The 25228-nt window shown below is 42.5% G+C and overlaps 1 protein-coding gene across 1 annotated transcript in view; it reads left to right on the plus strand.

Moving 5' to 3' along the window:
* The window catches only part of ATP12A (ATPase H+/K+ transporting non-gastric alpha2 subunit), a 28991-nt gene extending 13174 nt beyond the window's left edge, over positions 1-15817 (plus strand). The window contains exons 12-23 of the mRNA XM_027064473.2: positions 3596-3788; positions 5738-5913; positions 6589-6725; positions 8897-9047; positions 10082-10250; positions 10337-10491; positions 12500-12623; positions 12813-12958; positions 13438-13571; positions 13711-13812; positions 14438-14529; positions 14614-15817. Coding sequence (XP_026920274.1) covers positions 3596-3788; positions 5738-5913; positions 6589-6725; positions 8897-9047; positions 10082-10250; positions 10337-10491; positions 12500-12623; positions 12813-12958; positions 13438-13571; positions 13711-13812; positions 14438-14529; positions 14614-14642 — 1608 coding nt within the window. The 3' untranslated portion in view covers positions 14643-15817. The remainder of the gene's footprint in view (positions 1-3595; positions 3789-5737; positions 5914-6588; positions 6726-8896; positions 9048-10081; positions 10251-10336; positions 10492-12499; positions 12624-12812; positions 12959-13437; positions 13572-13710; positions 13813-14437; positions 14530-14613) is intronic.
* The last annotated feature ends 9411 nt before the right edge of the window (positions 15818-25228 follow it).

A 25228-nucleotide genomic window follows, 5' to 3' on the forward strand; every position in this document is an offset into this window, starting at 1 on the left:
TTTTGAATGATATTTGACTTCAGAAATAGTCCTCAGGGATGCAGGGCCTGGGCATCTAATAAGCCCAGAATAGGTTTCCCTTGCTGGCCTCTTTCCTTTGCTGGAAGTAGTTAGAGAAGAAAGAAAAGTAGAGATCTTGTCAGGTGCCGGCTGTTCCTGTGAATGATCTATGTTATACACACACACACACACACACACACACACACACAACCACTTCACTCCCACCCCTACCCCCACCCCCTCCGGGTAACATTTGCACAAGTGAGGGGCAAAAGCCTTATCCCAAAGGATAAATGAAAGGTGAGGGAGTGGGGAGAAGTAAAATTTACTGTGCCCTTCATTTATGTCCAACACTTTACATACATTCTCTCGGTTAATCCTCACAATAAACCTGAGGTAGGGCTAATTAATCTCAATTTCTAGGTGAGGAAACAGACCCTTAGAAAATATTGATGAAAGAAAGAAAGAAAGAAAGAAAGAAAGAAAGAAAGAAAGAAAGAAAGAGAGAGAGAGAGAGAGAGAGAGAGAGAGAGAGAGAAAGAAAGAAAGAAAGAAAGAAAGAAAGAAAGAAAGAAAGAAAGAAAGAAAGAAAGAAAGAAAGAAAGGAAAGAGGAAGGAAGGAAGGAAGGAAGGAAGGAAGGAAGGAAGGAAGGAAGAAATGGAAAAAGGAAAGAAAAGAAAAAAGAAAAAAAAATGTCAATCCTAGCAGAGTTACCCAAGCATTTGAGTGGCACAACCACTTTTCACACATCTCTTCAACTCCCAAGGCCATGTTTTTTCTACCACAACACAAAGGCAGAACAGTTTAGTTCAGGCCACGTGAATAAGCCTTGCCTTTTGTGAAAACCAATGAACAGTCTTCTCAGATGACTATTACCAGCCACGTTGCTTTCTAGTTCTGCCCCATATGCAGTTGACAGGGATCTCCTTTCTACCCATTGCTCAGGAAGAAAATGGCCATCCTTTGCTAGCTGTCTTCCCTCATTCCAGGCTGGCTAAGAACCCACGAGCTCTATCCTTCTCATGGGGGGACAAATGGCAATTTGTAACCCAGTTACTGCTGCAAGTGGGACTTCCCATAGACTCCAAAGCTGAGAGCAGGGCGTCATGACTTGGTCTTTGCATAACAGGAAAGTATATAAATAAGATAACCATGTCTGTGTAAACGTTTCTGGTATTTACCCACACATTTTGTTTGGATGGCATTTAGGATTGGGAAATAACTGTGTTGCAAATGTCTTTGTGAATAACAAGCCAATGAAGAATTGTAGTTAGCCAAATAGACAACTAAAAAATGTATGAAGTAAAATACTAAAGCCAGGAAGTTAGATCTCTTATTCAAAACATAAGTGAAAATAGAATGAGTAACAATCCTAAAATAACAATAGTAATGATAGGTATTATATGCTAATTTCTACATACATTGAATCACACACTCTATAAGGTAGGGAATGAGGAAACTGAGGTACAGAGCATTATCACACAGCTAGTAAGGGCCAGAGCCAGGATTCAAACAGACCCAGGGAGTTCATGCTCTTAAGTAGATTGAATACCTTCTAATCAGGAACAAGACTCAGAATCTGACTGGGGTTCCATCTACTCCAGTAAAGCCTTTCCTAATGATGTAGAAATGAGAAAAAGTAGGTTCTGTGAGGCCTCATGTACTAAATGTTGAGGGAGAAAGTGGGCTACCCAGAGTTGGAAGTAGAAAGGAGGTCCTATGTGGGCTCCGGCAGAAGAGATCAAAGAACCTCTTTGGGTGCTGTTAGTGCTATGTTATATCTACACATGAGCAACACTCAACCCTAATCAAAGAGTCTTAGATGTCATGACCTTGGTCTCTGGGGTATCATTCAACCAAAGGAAATAAAGTGGAAGGTCTATGTCTTATTGATTTAAAAAAGCAATTACCCAAACTGAGACTGGTCCATTAAAATATTTCCAATGGTTTGTGGCAAACTGGTGAAAATGAGGACAATATTTTGTAAAGTTTTATATAAAGATGAATGTATTTAATTTAAAAGATTATCCTTTATATGCTGCCTGATTAAGGCAGGGACTCTAGTAGCCTGAATTCAAATCCCAGCTCAGTCACCTATTAGGGTATGACCTTGCACATGCCAGTTAATCTCTCCGCACCTCAGTTTCCTCCCTTGTAAAAGGTGGTAATTATAGTACCCACAGCCTTAGGGTGGTTTTGAGAATTAAATGAGTCAATCTGTGAAGCACTTAGAACAGTACACACTACAAAATTGTTTATTATTCCTACTTTTTTTTTTCAAAGTTTATTGATTTTGAGAGAGAGAGAGCATGTGTGAGTGGGGGTGGGGGAGGGAAAGAGAGAGAGAGAGAAAGAGAATGAGAATCCCAAGCAGGTTCCACGCTGTCAGCACAGAGCCTACTCAGGGCTTCATCTCACAAACCATGAGATCATGACCTGAGCTGAAATCAAGAGTCAGTGCTTAACCGGATGAGCCACTCTTGCACCCCTATTATTCCTACTTTTTAAATGTTAAAATACCATGTCTTTGAGAAAATGATAGTGGTAATAGATGTGAGGTTTTAGTTTGGCTTTGTGTTTGGTTTTGGTTAGTTGCTTTTTTTAATATGTTTACTTGCCCATTTAAAAAAATACCATATTTGCCCTCTACTTTTTTTTTTTTTTGTGCTCCTCTCTGATATGCAGAAGGCTAAGAACTACTGGTTTAGAATTAATGGATAGACCCAAAATGGCAGATTTTTTTTTTTTTTTTTTTTTTTTTTTTTAGTAACTTACTCATTCTCTAGCAAACACTCCAGCTTCCGGGATTTCCTTTCAGAGGCTTAGAAGAGTACCTGCTTTACAATAACAGCTTATATAAGACTTCACCATTTTATGATCATTTATAAGTTTTTTCAGATTTTTTCTGATTATCTTATTAGGATGAATCTGGAAGTAGAATTAGTAGGTGAGAGGATGTTGATGTTAAAATTGTGGAACCTACTTAACTCTTCTCCTGAAAGCCCGTGAGAATGCCCACTTCTTCCACCCCTACCATTTTCCTTCATGTCCAGGCAGTGAAACTGGATTGATTTGGAGACGAAGAGGCACAGGAATTCCTGCTGCTCTCACCCCTGCCTGAGCTCAGAATAGTGTTGGTCTGAAAGGCTGCTGCTCACAATAGGGAGGTAGCCACAGGAGGTGAGATAAGGTGGCCAAGGTCCTCTGACCCCCACAGGCTTCCCAGGAGATCTGGTTCAAGACAGAGACTTCATGGGCTAACAGCCACATCCGGTCTCCCTAAAGCAACCAGTTTCTTTTTGAAAGACCAGCTCCACTTAGTGTGGATTCAAACTCAAGGTACCCCTCTGAGTTGGGACCAAGTCTAGATCTCTGTATTATTTGACCACAAAATTAAAAAAGGATAGAACATGCCTATAGCGAACACCCTTTTTCACGTCAAAGATGAGTAGCCCAGTGAGAGAGAGGATATCTTTAATCTTCTTGTCATGTTGCTAATTAAGAGATCTGTCCAGTTCAGGCCGTTATTAGTAAAGATAGTGTCATTATTCAATGGCAGGCTGTACCTAACGTGCTGAGTTCCTTCCCTCCCAGCTCTCCATACACAAGACGGATGACCCCAATGACAAGCGCTTCCTCCTGGTGATGAAAGGAGCCCCCGAGCGGATCTTAGAGAAGTGCAGCACCATCATGGTCAATGGCCAGGAGCAGCCTCTGGACAAGAGCACAGCTGAGGCCTTCCACACCGCGTACATGGAGCTGGGAGGCCTGGGGGAGCGTGTACTGGGTGAGCTCTTTGTAGCAGTACCCTTATCCATCACCTGTTGGGTGTGAGGCTCTATGCCAGGTCAGGGCACAAGAGGAGACAGGCTTATTATCTAGCAGAGTAGCTGTGGCACCCACATGAATCACAGAAAGCATGGCAAACAAACATGTATGATAATACTGTATGATAGTACTGAGGAGGGTGGGGTTGCTTCCAGATGAGGAAAATCTGGGAAGATTTTATGGAAGGAGTTACACTTTAAACTCAGCCTTGCATGACAATATTTGAAGGGAGGTGGAAAAAAAGTATTCACAGTAGAAGGAACAACATAAGCCAAAGCACAGAGTTAAAAATGGATGGGGTCTGTGCACACATTGTGAGTGAGCCAGTCTATGTTTAGCATTGCAGGCGAATGAGACGACATAGTCCTAGGAAATGAGCTGGAAAGATAGACTGCAAGGCATGATATGGAGTGCCTTATGTGGGTGAAGAACTGGGCTTTCATTCCACAGTCAGGAGAGCCACTAAATGCTTTGCAGCAAGTGGACTGATCAGAATGACAGTGTTTTCTAAAGGATAGTTCTTGGCAGCAGCAGGGAGAGGAGAGGCATGGCTCTCAGGAGGAGGTTGCTCCCTCATTCAGGTGAAAGAGGGTGGGAATTTGATCCAAGGCAATAGGAATGTGAAAGAGGGGTCAGACACAAGAGACTTCATGGAGGCAGAACTGGTAAGTCTGAGCAACTAGTTAGAGAAGAAAATTAAGTTTAAAATAATGTTGAAGTTGCTCACTTGCTTATTAGGGAGAAAATAGTGCCAGTTGCAGAGACCAGGGATGTTAGAGGTGGAAGGAACCATGGAAATCCAGCCACTGTGGCAGAAGCCTAACTGTGGTAACTTAAGTGATATTAAAGGGTATGTTCTTAATGAGAATCCTGGGTTGACAGAATGGAACCTGTAAACTACCGAATATGAATTTAAGGTAACAGAAGTTCACGGTTGATGATAAGGCTCATTAAACATCGTAAAAGTTCTTGCCAGTCGAGATGGAATCTGTGGAATGTGTGTTTCTAAAAGATATTTGAGCTTGTTAAGCAAATGAAATAATTAAATGAGATAATAATGCTTTAAGCATGCCTTAAATAACCCACAGCACCAGGTTATGTTTTCAGTGCAGGTTTGATACCTATCTGACCAGAATCACTCTAGGAACCTTGTGTTTGACCTCTCAAACTCTGTGCTTTACTAAAACGTGTAAAGCAGTGGGGCATGCTGAAAATAAATTTGATGTGAAAGCTGATGAGAAAGTCATACGACCTTGGAAGTCCCACCAGACACAGGAATCTTTTCTGCTTCAACCCATGAGAGGCAGATGCCTTCTGAGTAATGAAAGGTTCTCCATTCCTAATGGCCTTTCTCTCACACTCACCTTGATTAAAGATGGAGCTTCATACCATTCTCCTGACGCCTCAGATTCTTTCCCCAGTTTGTGCACTGGCACGTTCCGTTTTCTCTGCCTAAAATGGCCTTCTCATCCCACATCTCCCTTCTCTCCCTGGAAAATGTCTAACTCCTCTTTCAAGAATCATCTCACTTGTGACCTCCTTGGGGAAGTCTTTCCTGATTCCCCAGGTGACTCTACTCTGTAACACTCACTGTACTTTTTTATGCTTTATCTCTTATGTCTCTGTCTCCACACTAGACTGAGATATCTCCAGAAGCAAAGGCTGACCCCTCTTGGTTTCTATATCCTTAGAACATAACAGAGAATCCAGTGGGCACCCAGTAAATTACTTTTGAATGAAATACATCCTTCCTAATTACAGCATGCATTATAGAATTGAAATAATGAAACAATTCTGGTATCCACTCAAGTATTAGTAAAATAGTAAAAGTGTATGAAAATGTTCCTCCTTTTCTTTTGTTATTTCTTATCCTAATTTCATTGACTCCCAAATTCATGCACATTCCAGGTTTCTGTCATCTCTACCTGCCAGCAGACGAGTTTCCAGAATCTTATTCATTTGATGTAGACACCATGAACTTTCCCACGTCTAACCTGTGTTTTGTGGGGCTCTTATCAATGATTGATCCCCCCCGGTCCACTGTACCTGATGCGGTCACCAAATGCCGGAGTGCAGGGATCAAGGTGGGAGTTATTGTCCTGACTTAAGAAGTCCTCCATTTATGTTGTACACTTCTCTAAGAATGGTTGTCATAGGAGGTAGTCAGTGTTCAAGTCTCAGGTAAATATCATAATCCCCCACCCCCTTTTTATCTCTGCTTTCACTATACTAAGATTCTAGTAACCGTCCAATAAAGGCAAAATGATTGTGTCTGTGTGGAACAAACCACAATAGTAACTGCAGTGAGAATGCCATGAATTGACTCTATCTTCCTTGCCCTAAACTATGATAGACAATAAAAGGTTTTATTGCTTAATCTTGAGGTTCAGCCTCAAAATCCATTTGCCTTCATGATATCAGAACCAAAATATTAATTCCATTACCATGTTAATAACAAGACTGTTGAAGCAACATGAGGCTCTCTCACGTGGATATCCACCAGCCCTTTCACAAATAAAGTAACATGCAAGGGAAAGGTCTTCCTCTAATGTCAGAGGAGGAAATGTAAGAAGCTTGGAAGCAAGGATAGATCCAAGGAGATCAGTGTGTCCTTCAGAGACAGTTTTGTCTTTGATCTAAAGATCAAAATGTAGCCATAAGGACAAACCACAATAATCACTCATCACTGATATTAAACTATCCCTACTCTGGCCATCTGAGATTCTCATTGTTCACATGCCTCTCTCATTGTGTTCTAGGTTATTATGGTTACAGGTGATCATCCAATCACAGCCAAAGCTATTGCCAAAAGTGTGGGTATTATTTCAGCCAACAGTGAGACAGTGGAAGACATTGCAAAACGCCTCCACATTGCTGTGGAGCAAGTTAACAAACGGTAAGCACAGAACCAATGTAGCAGAAACATTCTTATCCAAGTTCGTATCCTTGTTGGCTCTAAAGAGCTGTGCTATTTGGAGCAAATCCCTTTTTTTGCCAGACATTATCTCAGGGTAATGCTAGGCTGTATTGGTACCATGAAAATTACCCATTATGTACTCCTTGTATGAAATTTAAAAAACCCAGTGGAGTAGACCGGAAAACTTCAGTGCCAAATTTAGAGTGAGAAAAACTGAAACAAAATTTATATGAAATTACTTGCTGTCAATCCAGTTGTATAATCGGAATATTAAGAACCCTCTGTGTTTGGTGCACTCCCCTAGGGCTCATTTTGAGTATTTATTCAGTTGCTTCCTGAGGAAAGATTCGGTTTTCCATAGTGTCTCCTAATTCTTGTAATCATGTCTATCCTTTAGTCCACTCATCCATCCATTCAGTCATGTATTAACTTTCAACAGTTAATTGTTGAGTGCCAACAAGGTACCCGGCATGGTGCTAGACACTGGAACTATAGCAGCAAAGAGACCAGACACTATCCCTGCCCTTGGGAAGGTTTCCATCTAGGTTGAGGGACAGAAAAATAAAAACTATTTGTGATGTCATAAGTACAGTGAAGGAGACACACAGGGGACAAGGGTTCTAGCAGTGGGAGGAGAGTCACCTTGACTGTTGATAATTCAGATGACCAAAGACTCCAAAGTCTTAGTGTAAAAATAAATATTGGCTTTATTATAACTTCACACATGTTGGGGGGAAAGGGAGAGACCAATGAACCCCCTCTAGTTAACCCAAGCATTTATGCCTTTTAGAATACCAAGCTGTCAGGTAATAAATTATTACCTGAGCAACAAATTACCACTTAAGACAACCCAACAGAATTATAGCCTCTGGGCACAGCAACAATATCTGAAGTCCGAGTATTCCAATGCTCCTTTGTATAAACAACATTCATCTACAAAAGCTTTTTGGAGCTTTTGTTTATTTGCTTTGTTTTTAAAAATAATAGGATTACGCATTTTCATGCAACTCACCACACTGAATAGGGGTTGGGATGGATACTTTGGTGAATGTTTTCATTTATTCACTGTGTCAACTGTAGCTTCATGATCATGTAATACTTGTACTTTTGCAGCTGTGGGGAGAAAGGACACACCCTTTTCTTATCTTACTTATCTTACTTTCAATACTTTCAATATATATATATATATATATTTTTTTTTTTTACCAGAACATAGAAACACCTGTATTTTGAGTCAAGTGCTAGAATTCTAGAATTTAGCACCAACAGGAAAACACAGACCTAATAATGCTCAAGACAAACAAGTGTAAAGAAAAAGGCATGCAGTGTTTTGTACAGAGAGTGTAGAAGCTGAGATTTGAAGGCTAAAATGTGGAGTGTTAGTCAAGGGAAGAGGAGGTGAGAGAAGCCCATTCCTGGCAAAGGCAGAAAGACCTGTGAAGGCCTGAGGGCAGTGGAGGGTATGGAGGTATGGAGGGCTCAGAGCTGGGAGGTCCAGTGGGCTGCAGGAGAGAGCCAGCCAAAGGGGAAGTGACGCTCAACAGCACAGGCTGCACCCGGCCTTGCAGACCAGGTTAGGGACTCAGGGGTCTGCTCTAAGTGCAGTGGAAAGCCTCTGAAATATTTTAGCATGGAACAATACAATCAGATCTGTGTAATTAATTACACTTTCTAGAACCTTACTTTTACCGGCAGCAGATAATAGTTTTCCTCAAAGAAGACCTCAATAAATTGTTCTCCCTACACAGCTCATTACACAGTAGACACTATAAGTCTGAAATAAACAACAAAGAATTGTTACCTGCGTGTTTTGGCAAAAACTGAATTCTAGGACCCAAAACATGAACAGGAAGTTACATTGCCCCAGGAATGTTCCCACCCATTCCTACAAAGCAAAAGATTTATTCCTATTGTTGTATGATACCAGGAAATGGCCTTATTTTTTTAACCTCAGTTTACTGTCTTGAGATGGAGACCAGCGTGTTCCCAGAACTCATAACCGCTATCATCCCACTAGATAGAGTATTAGGTTCAAGGACATTGGATTCCAGGTAAAATTCAAAGAGACTTCGGCCCATTTCCTGCCCAGAACAGCATTTTAGTATAAGATCCAACCTTTGGCCTCACTCAGTTCCTTCTGGCCCTTCTAGGGACGCTAAAGCTGCGGTGGTGACTGGCACAGAGCTGAAGGACATGAGCCCAGAACAGCTGGATGAGCTCTTAACCAACTACTCAGAGATTGTCTTTGCTCGAACATCCCCCCAGCAGAAGCTGATCATTGTAGAGGGCTGTCAAAGGCAGGTGGGTGGACAGCAGTTCCCAAAGAATCTTCCAGGTCTGTCACTGTCCTGTGGGGAAATTTGGGGCTAAGATCTGGATCCCAGATCAGGGCTATGGCACTTTTTAAACCCTTCAAGAAACAATTCTTTGCCCGTTTTTATCACCTTACATTTCTACCCTCTCAGGGGGCTGACCCTCCACCCTTCTTTGAGACCCTCCTGCATGCACAGCTTTCTGACAGTGAAGCATTTGGTGCTGTGGTAGGTGTGATTATAGAGAGATTTTAAAGTGTAAGATATACACATGCACCCCAATGTTTCTAGCAACACTATCAACAACAGCCAAAGTATGGAAAGAGCCCAAATGTCCATCGCTGGATGAATGGATAAAGAAGATGTGGTATTTATATACAATGGAGTATTACTCAGCAATCAGAAAGAATGGAATCTTGCCATTTGCAGCTACGTGGATGGAACTAGAGGGTATTATGCTAAGTGAAATTAGTCAGAGAAAGACAAATATCATAGACTTCACTCATATGAGGACTTTAAGACACAGAACAGATGAACACAAGGGAAGGGAAGCAAAAATAATATAAAAACAGGGAGGGGGACAAAACATAAGAGACTCTTAAATATGGAGAACAAACAGAAGGTTACTGGAGGGTTTGTGGGAGGGGGATGGGCTAAATGGGTGAGGGGCATTAAGGAATCTACTCCTGAAATCATTGTTGCACTATATGCTAACTAAGTTGGATGTAAATTTAAAAAATAAAATTAAAATTAAAAAAAATAAAAGTGTAAGATATAGAGCAAAAACTGTAAAGACACAAGATATGAAATATCCACTTTAGCCTGCCACACACATGGTTTTAATTATCGAGCATGTTGTTCTTGCTCCAGGATTTCCCGGCTTTATCTTTTCCCAAAAACAAGCCCTTCATTTCAGCTCCAGTCATCCTTATATCCTCCAGAGGAAGGGGAGACTGTGTTGATCTTGTCCTACCCGTGACCCCTTAGGCCTGCTGTCTCCTGTTTTCTCATGTGTCCCCACAGAATGCGGTTGTTGCTGTGACAGGGGATGGAGTTAATGACTCTCCAGCTCTAAAGAAGGCAGATATTGGGATTGCCATGGGGATAGCAGGTTCCGATGCGGCCAAAAATGCAGCTGACATGGTCTTGTTGGATGACAACTTTGCATCCATAGTCACAGGAGTGGAGGAAGGTGAGTGAGGTCTCAGGTGATCTTACTGAGACAGGGGTCACCTGGGGGTCCAAGAGCAAATCCTATAGAAGAACATCTTTGCCTAGGTCGCCTGATCTTCGACAACCTAAAGAAGACTATCGCCTATACCCTGACCAAGAACATTGCTGAGCTGTGCCCCTTTCTGATCTACATCATTGTTGGGCTCCCTCTGCCTATTGGCACCATTACGATCTTGTTCATCGACTTGGGCACAGACATAGTAAGTAGCACTAAAGGGAACAGGATCTGATAACTAATGTAAACTTCAGGGTCATTACCTTCAAGGGCAAGGAGACGGACGAAATCAGTTCTCCTCGAACTTCGATGTAACAGGGCCTGAATTTCTGCATTTCTAGTAATTCTTACGTGATACCGATTCTGCTGGTCCACCAGCCACATCTTAAAGCAAAGTACTAGAGGGGCACCTGGGTGGCTCAGTCGGTTAAGCGTCCGACTTCAGCTCAGGTCACAATCTCGCAGTCCGTGAGTTCGAGCCCCACGTCAGGCTCTGGGCTGATGGCTCAGAGCCTGGAGCCTACTTCCGATTCTGTGTCTCCCTCTCTCTCTGCCCCTCCCCCGTTCATGCTCTGTCTCTCTCTGTCTCAAAAATAAATAAACGTTAAAAATAATTAAAAAAAAAAAAGCAAAGTACTAGAGAGATCTGTCAAATGTTTGGAAGTTAAAACCACTTCACCTCGTGTAAGAGCTTTTCAAGACATGAGTTCTTCACCCTCCCCCCAAGATATGCGATTCATTGGTTTCAGCTCATGTGCCTCCCTCCCCTTTGGAGAAGAAAGCACTATCACTAAATAGCCCCTGTAACACTGCGGGCCCAATGGCCACCGTGATAACCCACCCCTGCCCCTTGTTAAGTAAAAGAATCTGTGGTCTGGAAGCCCCTCACCTAAACACAGTAAGAACTAGCAGTTATTAACACTTTATCAGGCCTCATATTGACCTACAGTAACATCACCTAAACCCTCCCTTCTTCTAGTATGTATCCATTTAAGAAAGCATCATGACAGTTATCCACATGGCTCCAGCTTACACAGGCAAAGGGAGGAAAAGGCAATAGGGAGCGAACAGAATTCGCAGTGAGAATGGCCCTGCAAATGGCCGGCTTCTACCCTCTTGTTTTATGTAATACCCAGGCAATCTCCACATTGCAGAGACACTAAAGCCATCTTTACCTTAGAGGGGAATTGGGGTCCTTCATGGTTTACAGTCAGATCACTTTGCAGGCTCTTTCAGTTTGCTTCATTTTCTCCACTGCAGTGCTTCTTGCAGTGTGGTCAGGGCATCACCTGGGAACTTGTTAGAAATGCAGATTCTCTGGCCTTGGGAAAGTCTGGGGGTGGGGGGTGGGGCCCAGCGATCTGTCCTTAAAAGTCCTTCCAGGTGGGAGGGCCTGTGAGAGAACCAGTGTGACCTAGTGGCATGCCGAAGGGGGAGAGGATGGCAGGAAAAATCTGCCCCGGAGGGGAAAAGTGTTTTATAATTAGCATCTTTAGAACTGCCAGCACATGTTGATAATAAAAAGTAGATTGATTTTTAAAGCCAACTATTTTTTTTAATGTTTATTTATTTTTGAGAGAGAGTGAGAGAGCCAAAGTGTGAGCTGGGGAGGGGCAGAGAAAGAGGGAGACACAGAATCCAAAGCAGGCTCCAGGCTCTGAACTGTCAGCACAGAGCCCAACATGGGGCTCAAACCCACAAACAGTGAGATCATGACTTGAGTTGAAGTCAGAAGCTTAACTGACTGAGCCGCCCAGGCGCCCCCCCTTACTCTTTTCAATTTCTTCTTCTTTTTTTTTTAATGTTTATTTCTGAGAGAGAGGGACAGAGCGCGAGCAGGGGAGGGGCAGAGAGAGAGAGGGAGACACAGAATCCAAAGCAGGCCCCAGGTTCCAAGCTATCAGCACAGAGCCCGACGTGGGGCTTGAACTCATGAACCACGAGATCATGACCTGAGCCAAAGTTGGACACTTAATCGACTGAGCCACTTAGGTGCCCCTAAAGCCAACTGTTTTTAAATTCTCTAGAGACAATCCACCCCCATTGTCTACACCCTGGATAGACCAGTTCCATAACCCCGTAACCCCACCACCATTATCATCCACCACCCCACCACCTACCCTGAGGCCCCTGGCTATGCCACTGCCACTATCACTCTGTTGGTACAGCACAGTGTTTCAGGGCTAGGCCTCACAGACTCTCTCCCCATCTAGATTCCCTCTATTGCCTTGGCTTATGAGAAAGCTGAAAGTGACATTATGAACAGGAAGCCTCGCCATAAGAAGAAGGACAGACTGGTGAACCAGCAACTTGCCATATACTCTTACCTGCACATTGGTACGATGAGAGCACCTCTCACCTGTCATACGAGGGACCTTCCAGAGAATGCATTCCAGTTACAGGCAGAAACTGTTTTTCCTTCTGGGGTGGGGTTGGGATGAGAGGAGAAACCAAGAGGAGAATGAGTGCACACGCAATTCTGAAGTCATTCTAGAACCTCTACCCTTACCTCTTTTGTGCTTTTAGGTCTCATGCAAGCTGTGGGAGCTTTTGTTGTGTATTTCACCGTGTATGCGCAGGAGGGCTTTAAACCCAGCATTCTTGCTGACCTCCGGGTAGAATGGGAAAACGGCAATGTGAATGACTTAGAAGACAGCTACGGACAGCAATGGGTAAGGGAAGGAGACTCTCCCTTCAACGTCCTCCTGTTTCTCCCCTCCTCTCATGGCCTTGTCCAGACTCATGCAGAACTTTCAATTCCCTGGACAGCCTTAATGAGACAGAGAAAGTAAAAGTTTTCTCAGTTAATAGGGCTTGTGGGCCCCTTGGTTACATTGGTTTGGCCTTTGCCAGGACTCAGCCTTCTCTCTTGAATCACATGCCTTGAGGTCACTTTTCTTACTTTGGCTTTGCAATTGTTTTGGAGGAGTAACCAGTCCAACAACACCCACAGTTCGGCCATATCAATTAAGTTAGCATCTTTCCCTACTCAACTGGTTAAAGAAAATAAAGTTTCTTTCCAAGCACAAGGAGATGATCCTTTGTCAATCATGGTGAGGTGGGGAGAAAGTAAAGCTTTATAGAACTGCATGGAAATCTCCTTCAAGTTTTCCATCTGGGGTCTCACGGTCTCCTCTTTGTCCATTGACAGACATGGTACCAGAGGAAATACTTAGAATGGACAGGCTACACAGCTTTCTTTGTTGGCATCATGGTCCAGCAGATAGCGGATGTGCTCATCAGGAAAACCAGAAGGAACTCCATCTTCCAGCAGGGCCTCTTTAGGTACTGCCCACATCCAGCCTTATAGTTCAGTCCTGGGCCTTCGACACAGGAATGATGAGGGTCATGCCTGTGACTCCACCGGTGTGTGGCCCTGTGGCCACGTGAATTCAGAATCTGTTTGCTTTTATGTTTCTTGTAGAAATAAAGTCATCTGGCTGGGGATTGCCTCACAGATTATCATTGCTTTAATCCTCTCCTATGGGCTTGGAAGTGTCACAGCCCTGAATTTCACGATGCTCCGGTGAGTTTCTCTTCAACAGTGGGCAGGAAAGAGCCAGCCCTGTTATTATTTTTTTTAATGTTTATGTATTTTTGAAAGAGAGAAAGAGTGAGTGTGGAGGGGCAGAGAAAGAGGGAGAAGGGGATCTGAAGCGGGCTCCTGCTGATGGCAGAAAGCCCAATGTGGGGCTTGAACTCACGAACCGTGAGATCATGACCTGAGCCGAAATCGGACGCTTAACTGACTGAGCCAGCCAGGCGCTCCAGAGATAGCCATATTCTGAGCTGTCACAGCCTAAGTGAACATTAGGATTCCAGGGAACTCTTTCCTCTCCAGGCTTTCAAAAGAGGTAAGACTGAATCTGTGCTATATTAGAGACTTAGACCTGCTAGTTTTCCCAGAAGAGGAAATGGGTTTCACCATCCCAGCTCTACCCTCATCTAATAGGACACTTCATAGGCAGATGTTGCTTCTACCAGTCACAGTCTGGTAAAATAAGAAGCTTCCCAGTTTTACACTATATGACCCAATATTGTTCTGTCCAGTAAGGCAGAGAAAATGAACAAGAAGCCCTCTGCCCATGGGCAGGAAGCTGGGCCTTTTCTTTGGATGCACTCAGACTGACTTTCCTCCCTCCTGCTTCCAGGCCTCAGTACTGGTTTGTGGCTGTGCCATATGCCATTCTGATTTGGGTGTATGATGAGGTCCGAAAACTTTTCATCAGACTCTACCCTGGAAGTAAGTAGTAACATAATTTTTGAGACTCTGTTTATCCACTTCAACAGACTCCCCATTTCTCATTAACTTTTTCTACCTCCACAGGCTGGTGGGACAAGAATATGTATTACTAAGACCACCTCACTTCCCAAGATTCCCAGTTGCACATTGAGCCTGTTCTTTATCTTCTGGCTGCTGTCTGGGAGACCACTGCAATAAGGACTTATCCAAATGCAGAAAGAGAAGGCAGAAAGCAGTATGAAAGATACTGACTGAGGTTTTTTACTTTCAAGCAGAAATTCAACTGTTTATATATGATTTGCATCTCTATTTCCATCTCCTTGTTTAGAAATATGTGAATTTCAAGGGAATGGAGTAGGGAAGAATGACATGTAAGTGTATATAAAGTCCACTCATGTTAAATTGCCTTAGGTGATGCAGCCAGCTGCTCAGATTTCCCTGCTAGATAGAATTGGTCAAACCTCCATTCCATACCCTATTAAAAGCCCAGTGACCTTCCTAGATTTCTCTGAATTCCCAGAGAGCTTATAATTTCATGGTCACCCTGCTCAAAAGTTAATGCAGCTGAAGAGTTGCAAAAGGTGGAAGTAATGGCAGGTTTACATCACATTAACATGGACAACCTCAGTTTTGACCCTGAGACATCTTTCTTAACAGTCAACCACCCATCTGCAGCCCTCATCATCTGGCCAGTCTTGTCGGTGCCCTTCCTCTCTCGCTCCCTCATTGCCTTCCACTCCCGAGACTGACCCACCAACTCCTCCCAAACTGAGCTCCGTGTCCGTTTTGCATATCCCAGTCCAAATGCTCTCTCGACTCAAAGGAGTTTTCAGTTATCAGGATTCAACCTCAGTAGAGAAGAACTGGGGTTTAAAACAGTAATATTTATTTCTCATAAAATGGTTGCAAAGCACTCTCTGGCATTAATTTCATGTCATGATTTAACTTCGCTTTATTCGTGTGTAACACATACATCCATGTTGACAGCCCCTAAGAGGCTTCATTTTAAGTAAAAGATGTTTTATAAAACCCGGTCTCATTGTGGTATTTTAATTAATTTGGGTTTTTCTAGAATGCAGAACATAGGGCACCAAAAAATGAGATGTGAGGGGCATCTGGGTGGCTCAGTCGGTTGAGTGTCCGACTTCAGCTCAGGTCATGATCTCGTGGTCTGTGACTTCGAGCCCCACATCAGGCTCTGTGCTGACAGCTCAGAGCCTGGAGCCTGCTTCGGATTCTGTGTCTCCCTCTCTCTCTGCCCCTCCCCTGCTCATGCTCTGTCTCTCTCTTAATGTCATAAATAAAAAAAAAACATTTAAAAAAATGAGATGTAATTTCAATTTTTTTTTCTTCTTTCAGTCATTTTACTTTTCTATGGCAGGTCTAAAATATAGGGTTTACCTTCTGAACTCCCCTCTCCAATATCCCCGTTCTATATCCCAAGTCAGGATTTCTGGGGGAGGATACACCTTTCATCACTGGCCCTAGGGAAAGCAATTTTCGTAGCACTGACTTGACAGAACCTGAAAATTGCATGTGGTTAAACTTTCCCATTCCCAGCCTACCCCATCACCTCTCCTCCATTGCTCATTTAAACAAGGATATTCTGCTGCTGATGGCTCTAGGCTGGTGTCTCTGGAACAGGAAGAGGGGGACACAGAGCCATAGTACTCTGTCATTTTCTCAGGGGTCACATTGAGAAGCATAAAAGAGGTCAGGGGCCATCATTGTAGCTTTATGTAAATAGCTTATAATATACAATGTATATTATGTGTGTATATGTAAGTGAAAGTCGTATTGCTGTCCTCAAGGTCTTTCATCTGTATTTTTAGCCCCAGTTATCACTGGGTTAATCTCACATCAGTAGTAGCAGTGAACTGGAAACCCTTCCAGGCAGCGACATCATGACCTTCTCATTCCAGTCTTGACAAGGCAGCTAATGCTTTCTAAACTTCAACTAAGAATAATTTGTCCTCACTCTGTTTCCTGCCAGGCTGTCTGAGTGCTCCTGGATGTGAAGGTTGGTAGCTCTTGGTCCTGCCAGAGCCAGCCAGGGAAGCTATAAATACAACACAACGCTCTAAGGGGTTTCACTTGACTTTGAAGTAAGTTTGAAAGGAGTAACATATGAAGTAGATGTCTCTTCACAGCAGGAGTCCTATCTAGAATTACTTTCATATTGTACATACACTACTCTTGCAAAAAGTTGACACTCAAATATTTGTAAAATGAACACATAACTAAGGAATTCCAGAAATGAGAGTCATAGATCAAGTAGCTTTCTTAAGTGGTAGACAGAATAAGGCAATAAAATCCCATATCAGAGGTTATTTTTGTTTGTTTGTTGGAGGGACTATTTCATTGACCCACTAAGGTAGGCCTAGATACATTTTAGAAAAAATAGCAGAGTTAATTTTAATTGGTGTGGCACATTCACAGCAACTCAGACAGATAAAAATGAGGCCAGATTTATTGAGTCTTTATTTTTTTAATCTATGTTTTATTCAGATTATAAAATTGCAGCTCATTTTAGAAAACTCTAATATCCAAGAGTAAAAAGAAAATTAAAATCATCCTGAATCTAACTACCTAGTAACATATAACATAGTAGTTATTTCCTTGGGGTTTTTCTATACATATATATTTTCAGGCAAAATTGAAATACAAAGTTTTCCATTCTGCCTTTTTACTCACCATTGAAGATGTGGGGGTTTTTTGGTCTTTTTTTTTATGTTTACTTTTGAGGGAAAGAGAGACAGAGAGAGAGGAGGGGCCGAGAGAGGGGGCGGACAGAGGATCTGAAGTGGGCTTTGTACTTACAGCAGACAGCCTGATGTGGGGCAAGAACTCATGAACCACAAGATCATGATCTGAGCTGAAGTTGGACACTTAACCAACTGAGTCACCCAGGCGCCCCTGAAGACATGTTTTTTAATAATGTGCAATATTCCATACTGAGAGTACTTTAATCACATCCCCATTGTTGGTTGATTTATTTCAAACTATTCATCTTTAACAACAACAAAGTCTGTATCTTGTCATTAAATCTTGTACTACATCTCTGATTATTTTATATTTTTAATTTTTTTTAATGTTTATTTATTTTTGAAAGAGAGAGACACAGAGCACAAGCAGGGGTGGGGCAGGGAGAGAGGGAGACACAGAAACTGAAGCAGGCTCCAGGCTCTGAGCTGTCAGCACAGAGCCCGATGCAGGGCTTGAACCCACAAGCCATGAGATCGTGACCTGAACCAAAGTCAGACACTTAACTGACTGAGCCATCTAGGCGCCCCTCTCTGATTATCTTATAATTGATTTCTATGGAATGGAGTGGAAACAAAATGGAGCATTTTAAAGGCCCTTGATACACATTACCAAGTTTCTTTTCAGATAAGCTGTCTCAATTTACATTCCTGTCAGCAATAATAAAGTGAATATTTATTTTGCCTGTCATTAGACATGAAAGATTTATCAACTCTAAGAGATTTTTATTTATTCACCAAAGATGTACATTGCCCACTGTGCAGTCTGAGCATACAGCAGGGAACAAGACAGAATCATGGAGCTGGTACTCCAATGGAGTGGCAGAAAAAATATAATTGCAAAAGGGTTTGAAAAGACACAATGAGGCTTAGAGAGTAAACTATAGGATGGGGAGGTGTGGTAAGCCTACTTTAAGTGGGGTGGTCAGGAAAGTCCTTTTTCTTTTAATTTTTTTAAATGTTTTATTTATTTTTGAGAGAGAGACAGAGTGCAAGCTGGGGACGGGCAGAGAGAGAGGAGGACACAGAATCCGAAGCAGGCTCCAGGCTCCAAGCTGTCAGCACAGAGCCCGACGCAGGGCTCAAACCCACAAACCGTGAGATTATGACCTGAGCTGAACTTGGACACTCAACCGACTGAGCCACCCAGGCACCCCAGGAAAGTCCTTTTTGAGGAGGTAAGTGACAAGGAGCAGCCACTGTCAAGAACAGAGAGAAGAGAATTCCAGAAGAGGGGACACAGTGAGGTGTGGACAGCAGGGACATGAACAGCAGGTGGCAGGAATATGGACAGCAACAGGAATTAACAGAATTAACAGCCTGGTTAATCAGGCAGTTGGAGAAACAGGCAAGAATCTGTTCACATAGGGTCTCATAGTCCTTATGAAGGAGGTTGGATTTCATTACAAATACAATGTCACACTATTAAAGTTTATTAATAAAGGCAGTGATTTGCTCCAGTTTACATGTTACAATCACATGGGCTTCTACATAGAGGACAGGAGGGGGGCCAGGAAAGAATGGATATAAGGAGGTGAGTTAGGCAAGTAAAGCTATGATTTAGACTATGCAGGTGGTAACAGGTATGAGAACAGTGTGTGAAGTGCACTTGGCTCTTGTGTGTGTGTGTGTGCCTTTAACTATACAAACACTTCCATGGAAGAATTTTGTAAGGGAAGTTACCTGTAGATGATCCAAATCAGGCCACTAGAAAGGTCACCAACTTCCCTGACTCCATGATCATCAAGATGAGAGAAAGAAAAAATACTGAGGCAAGGATCTTCCTCCTAGGAGACTTCTTAAATAGACAGAACTAGATATACATCTAAATGTACATATGCTAGTTGCTCCTGACTCTACATTTATAAAGAGCATAAAGTCTCCACATTCATTCATTTTGCCATCATCATTCCACCTGTGGAGTTTAATGTCTCCCAAACAGAACAGTAAAAATAGCTAATATTTATTAAATACCCTATTACATCCTGGGCACTGTGACACCTTCCTAAAAGCATTGTCTCATTAATGCTTACAACAACTGGACCAGTTAGTAGTGTCAACCTTGCATTACAAATAAGGAAACGGAGACTCAGGTGAAGTAACTTGCCCAGTGCTGTGGATTTCTTCTGCTCCACTAAGCGCTCAATTTTAGAATCTGTGAAATGATGTAGGGAGAATTTGTGCTTCCATGGAAAACTACCTGCTTGTCTAGATCACACCCTTCAGGTGTTATTTAAAGTTATCAAGAACTGACAGCAATTCAAAATATTCCTTGTCTATAGATATGCAAAAGACTCCCATCTCCTGAGGGACAATCCTCCTTCCTCTGGAAAAGCCAGGTTCATTCCATTTGCACAATCTTCTGACATTCCTTGACTACAAAGAAGTACATGCTTTCTGTCCTTTCAACCGGTTCTAACAACTGGTTCCTACATCTAAATAATAAGCCAATAAAATCTTTAAGACTTGTTCATTCCATTGCTTCTAGAGCCATGATTTTACCTTTTCTTTGAAAAGTATCCTTTCACAATGAAAAGAGAGGAAGAAAACTGCCATTCACTCCTTTCAGGGGCTCCTAGCTTTGGTGCAGTTGGATATCTACCAACTCCAGGGGGGCTAATCTTCCCCAGCCAGCTGCCCAGACAAGCCCCAGGGCCTGCCTTCCATTTTCCACTTTTGCTTCATTGATGCTGTTTTTTCCACCTCAGACCAGCTCTCTGGCCAGGCTCCTTCCTCCCCAGACCCCATTCTTTGTTCTCGACCCTCTCCTCTTACATACCAGAACACAACTCACCAGATTTTATCTTCTCGGTCCAGAGGCTCTAAGATAAAATGTAATGGAAATTTAAGACAAAAACCTGATTTACTTTAAAGAGACAGAAGCTCCCCTCTACAGAGTTATTGTAAAGATAAACAAATGTTGTAGAGAAAAGCACTGTGTAAGCCTGAAAACACAAGAATTTATTAGTTTTTTTTCTTTTTGCATTTTATAGTCATAACATGGAATTTCTCCCTCTTGCTTTCATTTTTCAACAAAATCAAGTACGTGCTAGGTATACAGCACCAGGCTAAAAGATGTGAGGAAACTAGGGTTGATTAGTGTGGTGCTAGCCTCGTAGGAGCAAATGATACAACAGGAAAGGCACGTTTGTAAATGGGCTGTGGATGGAGATCAGGGTTTGACACAGGCAGCAGAGGTATTCAGACCACCCTCCGCAGGTCTACTCAGCCGTTAGGAGGTGGGATTTCAATGGCAGAGATGAGGCAGAGCATCGCAGCTAGGGAAAGGAGCAGGCAGGGGCCAGAGGTGTGTTCCAGTAGGTCACAGTGTGTCCCAGGGCCAGTCCCCTTCAAGGTAGGTTTTAAGATACCCAGGTGAAGTAACTGGAGGGCAGACAGACACATCTTCTGAACCCTGTGTGCCTGGGTCCAGTATTCTTCCTGGTTGCCCCTGGGGGGCTGCAGTATCTGTGACCAAACCCCCAAGAGACAGAAATAAAGTCGCCTGTGGGAGTAAAAATCAAATGAACTCATCCAGGGCCAAAGCAGAGATGGCAGAGTTATCTTAAATAAGACCCATGCTAAAGACTGTCAGTCAGAAAGCAGCTGTTCACAACAGAGACAAAGAAAAGGAATGCTGAGGCCTGGTTGATAAACCCACTCATGCCTGTCAAAAGGAAGGAGCCTGGTCTCACCGACCCATGTGATGGCTCCCCTGGTAGGTCTAGACCTAAGGTGAGGACAGGTATTGGCAGGCCCACATCAGGTCACAAACCACATCTGCTTTCCCTAATTCCAAATTCATGTATCGACTTTCTGACTTCTGAATCAACCAGGGGAGGAAAGCCTGGCTGGGGAACGTAAAGACCTCATGCCCATGGCAGTTATTTCATAATGTTAATTTATTACACCAGCATCTCATTGACATACTTGAGCCTCTATGACATCAGTCATGGTGGAATAATTTGACCCTCTGAAGCCATAAATTCCCTGGAGAAGACTAAAGGGCCACTGCCCCTGACAGGTCTGTGATCATTCCTTTTAATGTCTAGGGTGGGAAACCATGGGCTGGTCCTAGGGGACAATGGGAGGTAAGCCAGGATAGCAGACAGTGGAGCCCTTGAATGACTGGCTCAGGAGTCAGGACTTTGTTCAACAGGCAAACAAGCCTATAGGTGTAAAGCACCTAGAAGAGTTCCTAGCACCTAGTAGCAGCTCAAAAGGTGTTTGCTATCCTTATTAGAACTTCACAAGTCCTTATTGGCCTGCAAGGCCCTGTGCAATGTGCCTTTGACCTCTATTCTGTGATCTGTTCACACAGGCCTTGACCTGGCTCCTTCAGGATACCAAGTGGTCACCCAGCTTGGGACCTTTGTGCTGGCTGCTCACTCTACTAGAAATGCTTTCTCCCAAATACCCCCAGGCTTCTTTCCATCCCACCCTTCCCAGATCTGTCTGATGACTACCAACACCCCAACACTACCTTCCCCTTTCCATGCTTCATTTTTCTCCTTAGCAATTCTCAGTACCTGACATGCTCCGTGTTTTACATGATGATCTGTTTGGTTGCCTGTCTCCCCATGGACAAGCCCTGAGATGTAAGCTCCCAGAGGCCAAGAACTTTGGTCTCGTTGGTTCATTGATAAGGCCTAGAAAAGTACCTGGCACATAGTACATGCTCAATAATTATATGATGAATGGATGATTGGAGGAGCTTGGAACAGACTGTCAACAAGGGAATGAGTTAAGAAAACAGACCTAGAAACAGAAGCATGAAAAGACCTATACTCAGAAGACAGACGGAAAGGAGAGGGATTCAGAAGTGAAGGAGAAAAGGATTATTCATAGTGGAAAAGCATCTGGGCCTTGGAGTCAGATAGATAGAGCTAGGTTAAATACTGCTTTCCATTTATTACATTACTATGGCATTCTCTCAGTATTCATCTGTCGTCTCTAGAATAGGGATAATGATATCTGCCTCACGGGGCAGCTGAGGGCATGAACTTATGAGGCCCTCATGTCTTTCAGTTGCTGCTCCTTCTTTTTTCACTTTATACTCACCAGATGTAGATCTATTTTTTCATTAACACTGACATACATATGTAATTTTAATTAATGGGGTCCTATTATACTATGCATATTATACTTTAATTTTTTTTGGGGGGGGGGGACAGAGAGAGACAGAGCATGAACGGGGGTGGGGCAGAGAGAGAGGGAGACACACAATCGGAAACAGGCTCCAGGCTCTGAGCCATCAGCCCAGAGCCTGACGAAGGGCTCGAACTCACGGACCGCGAGATCGTGACCTGGCTGAAGTCGGACGCTTAACCGACTGCGCCACCCAGGCGCCCCAATTTTTTTTAAATTTTTTTTAACGTTTATTCATCTTTGAGGGGCAGAGAGAGACAGAGCATGAGCAGGGTAGGGACAGAGAGAGGGAGACACAGAATCCGAAGCAGGCTCCAGGCTCCAAGCTGTCAGCACAGAGCCCGACGCGGGGCTTTCAATTCACAGAGAGATCATGACCTGAGTCAAAGTTGGATGCTCAACCGACCGAGCCACCCAGGCGCCCCTACTTTCAAATTTTTTTTTAATGTTCATTTATTTTGACAGAGAGAAGGGGAGGGCATGCACAGGGGGAGGGACAGAGAGAGAGGGAGAGAGAGAATTCCAAGCAGACTCTGCTCTGTCAGCACGAAGCCTGACTTGGGACTCAGTCTCACAAACCATGAGATGGTGACCTGAGCTGAAATCAAGAGTCAGATGTTCAACCAACTGAGCCACCCATATACCCATATATTATACTGTTTATATGCAATCTTTTTTCTTTTTTTTATCTTAACCATTTTTTTTTTTTAAGTACAGCTGTCACACGGTGTTGCATTAGTTTCAGGTATATGACTTAGTGATCTGACAAGTTCACACATTATGCTATGTTCACAAGTATAGCTACCGTCTGCCCCCATTATATGATTATTACAATATCATTGATTGTATTCCTTATGCTCAGCTTTTTATTCCTGTGACTTACTTATTCCATAAGTATTCCAGTTAATCCATAACTGAAGGGCTGTATCTTCCTCTTCCCTTCACTCATTTTGCCCTACCACCCCCCTGATCCCAGCAATCATCAGTCTGTTCTCTGTATTTATAGGCCTGATTCTGCTTTTGGTTTGTTTATTCATTTTTTTTTTTTTAGATTCCACTTATGAGTGGATACATTTGGTATTTGTCTTTCTCAGTCTGACTTATTTCACTTAGCATAATACCCTCTAGGTCCATCCATGTTGTTGCAAATGGCAAGATCTCATACTTTTTAAGCCTGTGTAATAATATTCCATTTTGTATATACTACATTTTCCTTATCCATTTGTCTATTGATAGGCACTTATGTTGCTTCTATGTCTTGGCTATTGTAAATAATGCTGCAATAAACATAGGAGTGCATTTATCTTTCTCAATTAGTGTTTTCATTTTCCCTTGTTACCCAGTAGAATACCCCGTAGCAGAATTATTGGATCATTATTCTCATGTTTTCAGTACCTCCACACTGTTTTCCAGAATGTCTGTGCCAATTCCTATTCCCACCAAGAGTGCATAAAGATTTGTTTTTCTCTACATCCTTGCCAACACTTGTGTCATGTTTTTCATTTCAGCCATTCTAACAAGCATGAGGTGATACCTCATTGTGATTTTTGATTTGCATTTCTCTGATAATTAATGATGTTAAACACCCTTTCATGTGTCTATTGGCCAACTGTATGTCTTCTTTGGAAAAACATCTACTTGTGTCCTCTGCCCATTTTTTAATCAGATTGTTTGGCTTTTTTGTTGAGTTGTATCCGTTCTTTACATATTTTAGATATTAACCCCTTATCAGATATATCATTTGTAAATATATTCTTGCATTCAGTAGATTTTCTTTCTGTTTTGTTGATAACTCTAAACAACATATCCTTTATTGCGTAAGAGCCTTTTATTTTTATGTCATTGAAGTTTATTTTTGCTTTATTTCCCTTGCCTTAGGAGACATGTCTAGGAAAATGTTGGTACAGCTCATAGAGAAATTACTGCTTGTGCTCTCTTTTAGGATTTTTATGGCTTTAGGTTTCACATTTAGATCTTTAATCCATTTTGAGTCTATTTTTGTATATGGTGTGCAAGATTTTTCTTTTTTGCTTGCTTCTCCCTGCCACCCACTCCAGGGAATCTGTGTTACCAAGTTGGTATGCAATCTTCCTCATTTTCTCCATGCTCATATAACCATAAAGAAATAAAAGGTAGTAATAATACAGCATTAACTTGAAATCACTAAGAATGGAGTAAAAGTTAACTTTGCAAATATGTAGAAAGTAGCAAATATATATGCTAAGTAAAATAAGTCATTCAGAGAAAGGCAAATATCATATGATTTCACTCCTATGTGGAATTTAAAAAACAAAGCAGATGAAGATAGGAGAAGGGGAGGAAAAATAAAATAAAACAAAAACAGAGAGGGAGGCAAGCCATAGGAGACTCTTAAATATAGAGACTAACTGAGGGTTGCTGGAAGGGAGGTGGGTGGGGGGGATGGGCTAAATGGGTGATGGGCATTAAGGAGGGCACTTATTGGGATAAGCACTGAGTGTTATATGTAAGTGATGAATCACTAATTTCTACTCCTGAAATCAATACTATGCTATATTAACATATAGTGAACTATATGTTAAATTCAGTTCACTAAATTTAAATTTAGAACTAACTTAAATTTTATTTTTTTATCTTTGTTTTTTTAATATGAAATTTATTATCAAATTGGTTTCCATACAACACCCAGTGCTCATCCCAACAGGTGCCCTCCTCAATACCCATCTCCCACCCTCCCCTCCCTCCTACGCCCCATCAACCCTCGGATTGTTCTCAGTTTTTAAGAGTCTCTTATGGTTTGGCTCCCTCCC

This window comes from Acinonyx jubatus, chromosome A1 (genome assembly GCF_027475565.1).
Source record: "Acinonyx jubatus isolate Ajub_Pintada_27869175 chromosome A1, VMU_Ajub_asm_v1.0, whole genome shotgun sequence".
Classification (NCBI taxonomy): domain Eukaryota; kingdom Metazoa; phylum Chordata; class Mammalia; order Carnivora; family Felidae; genus Acinonyx; species Acinonyx jubatus.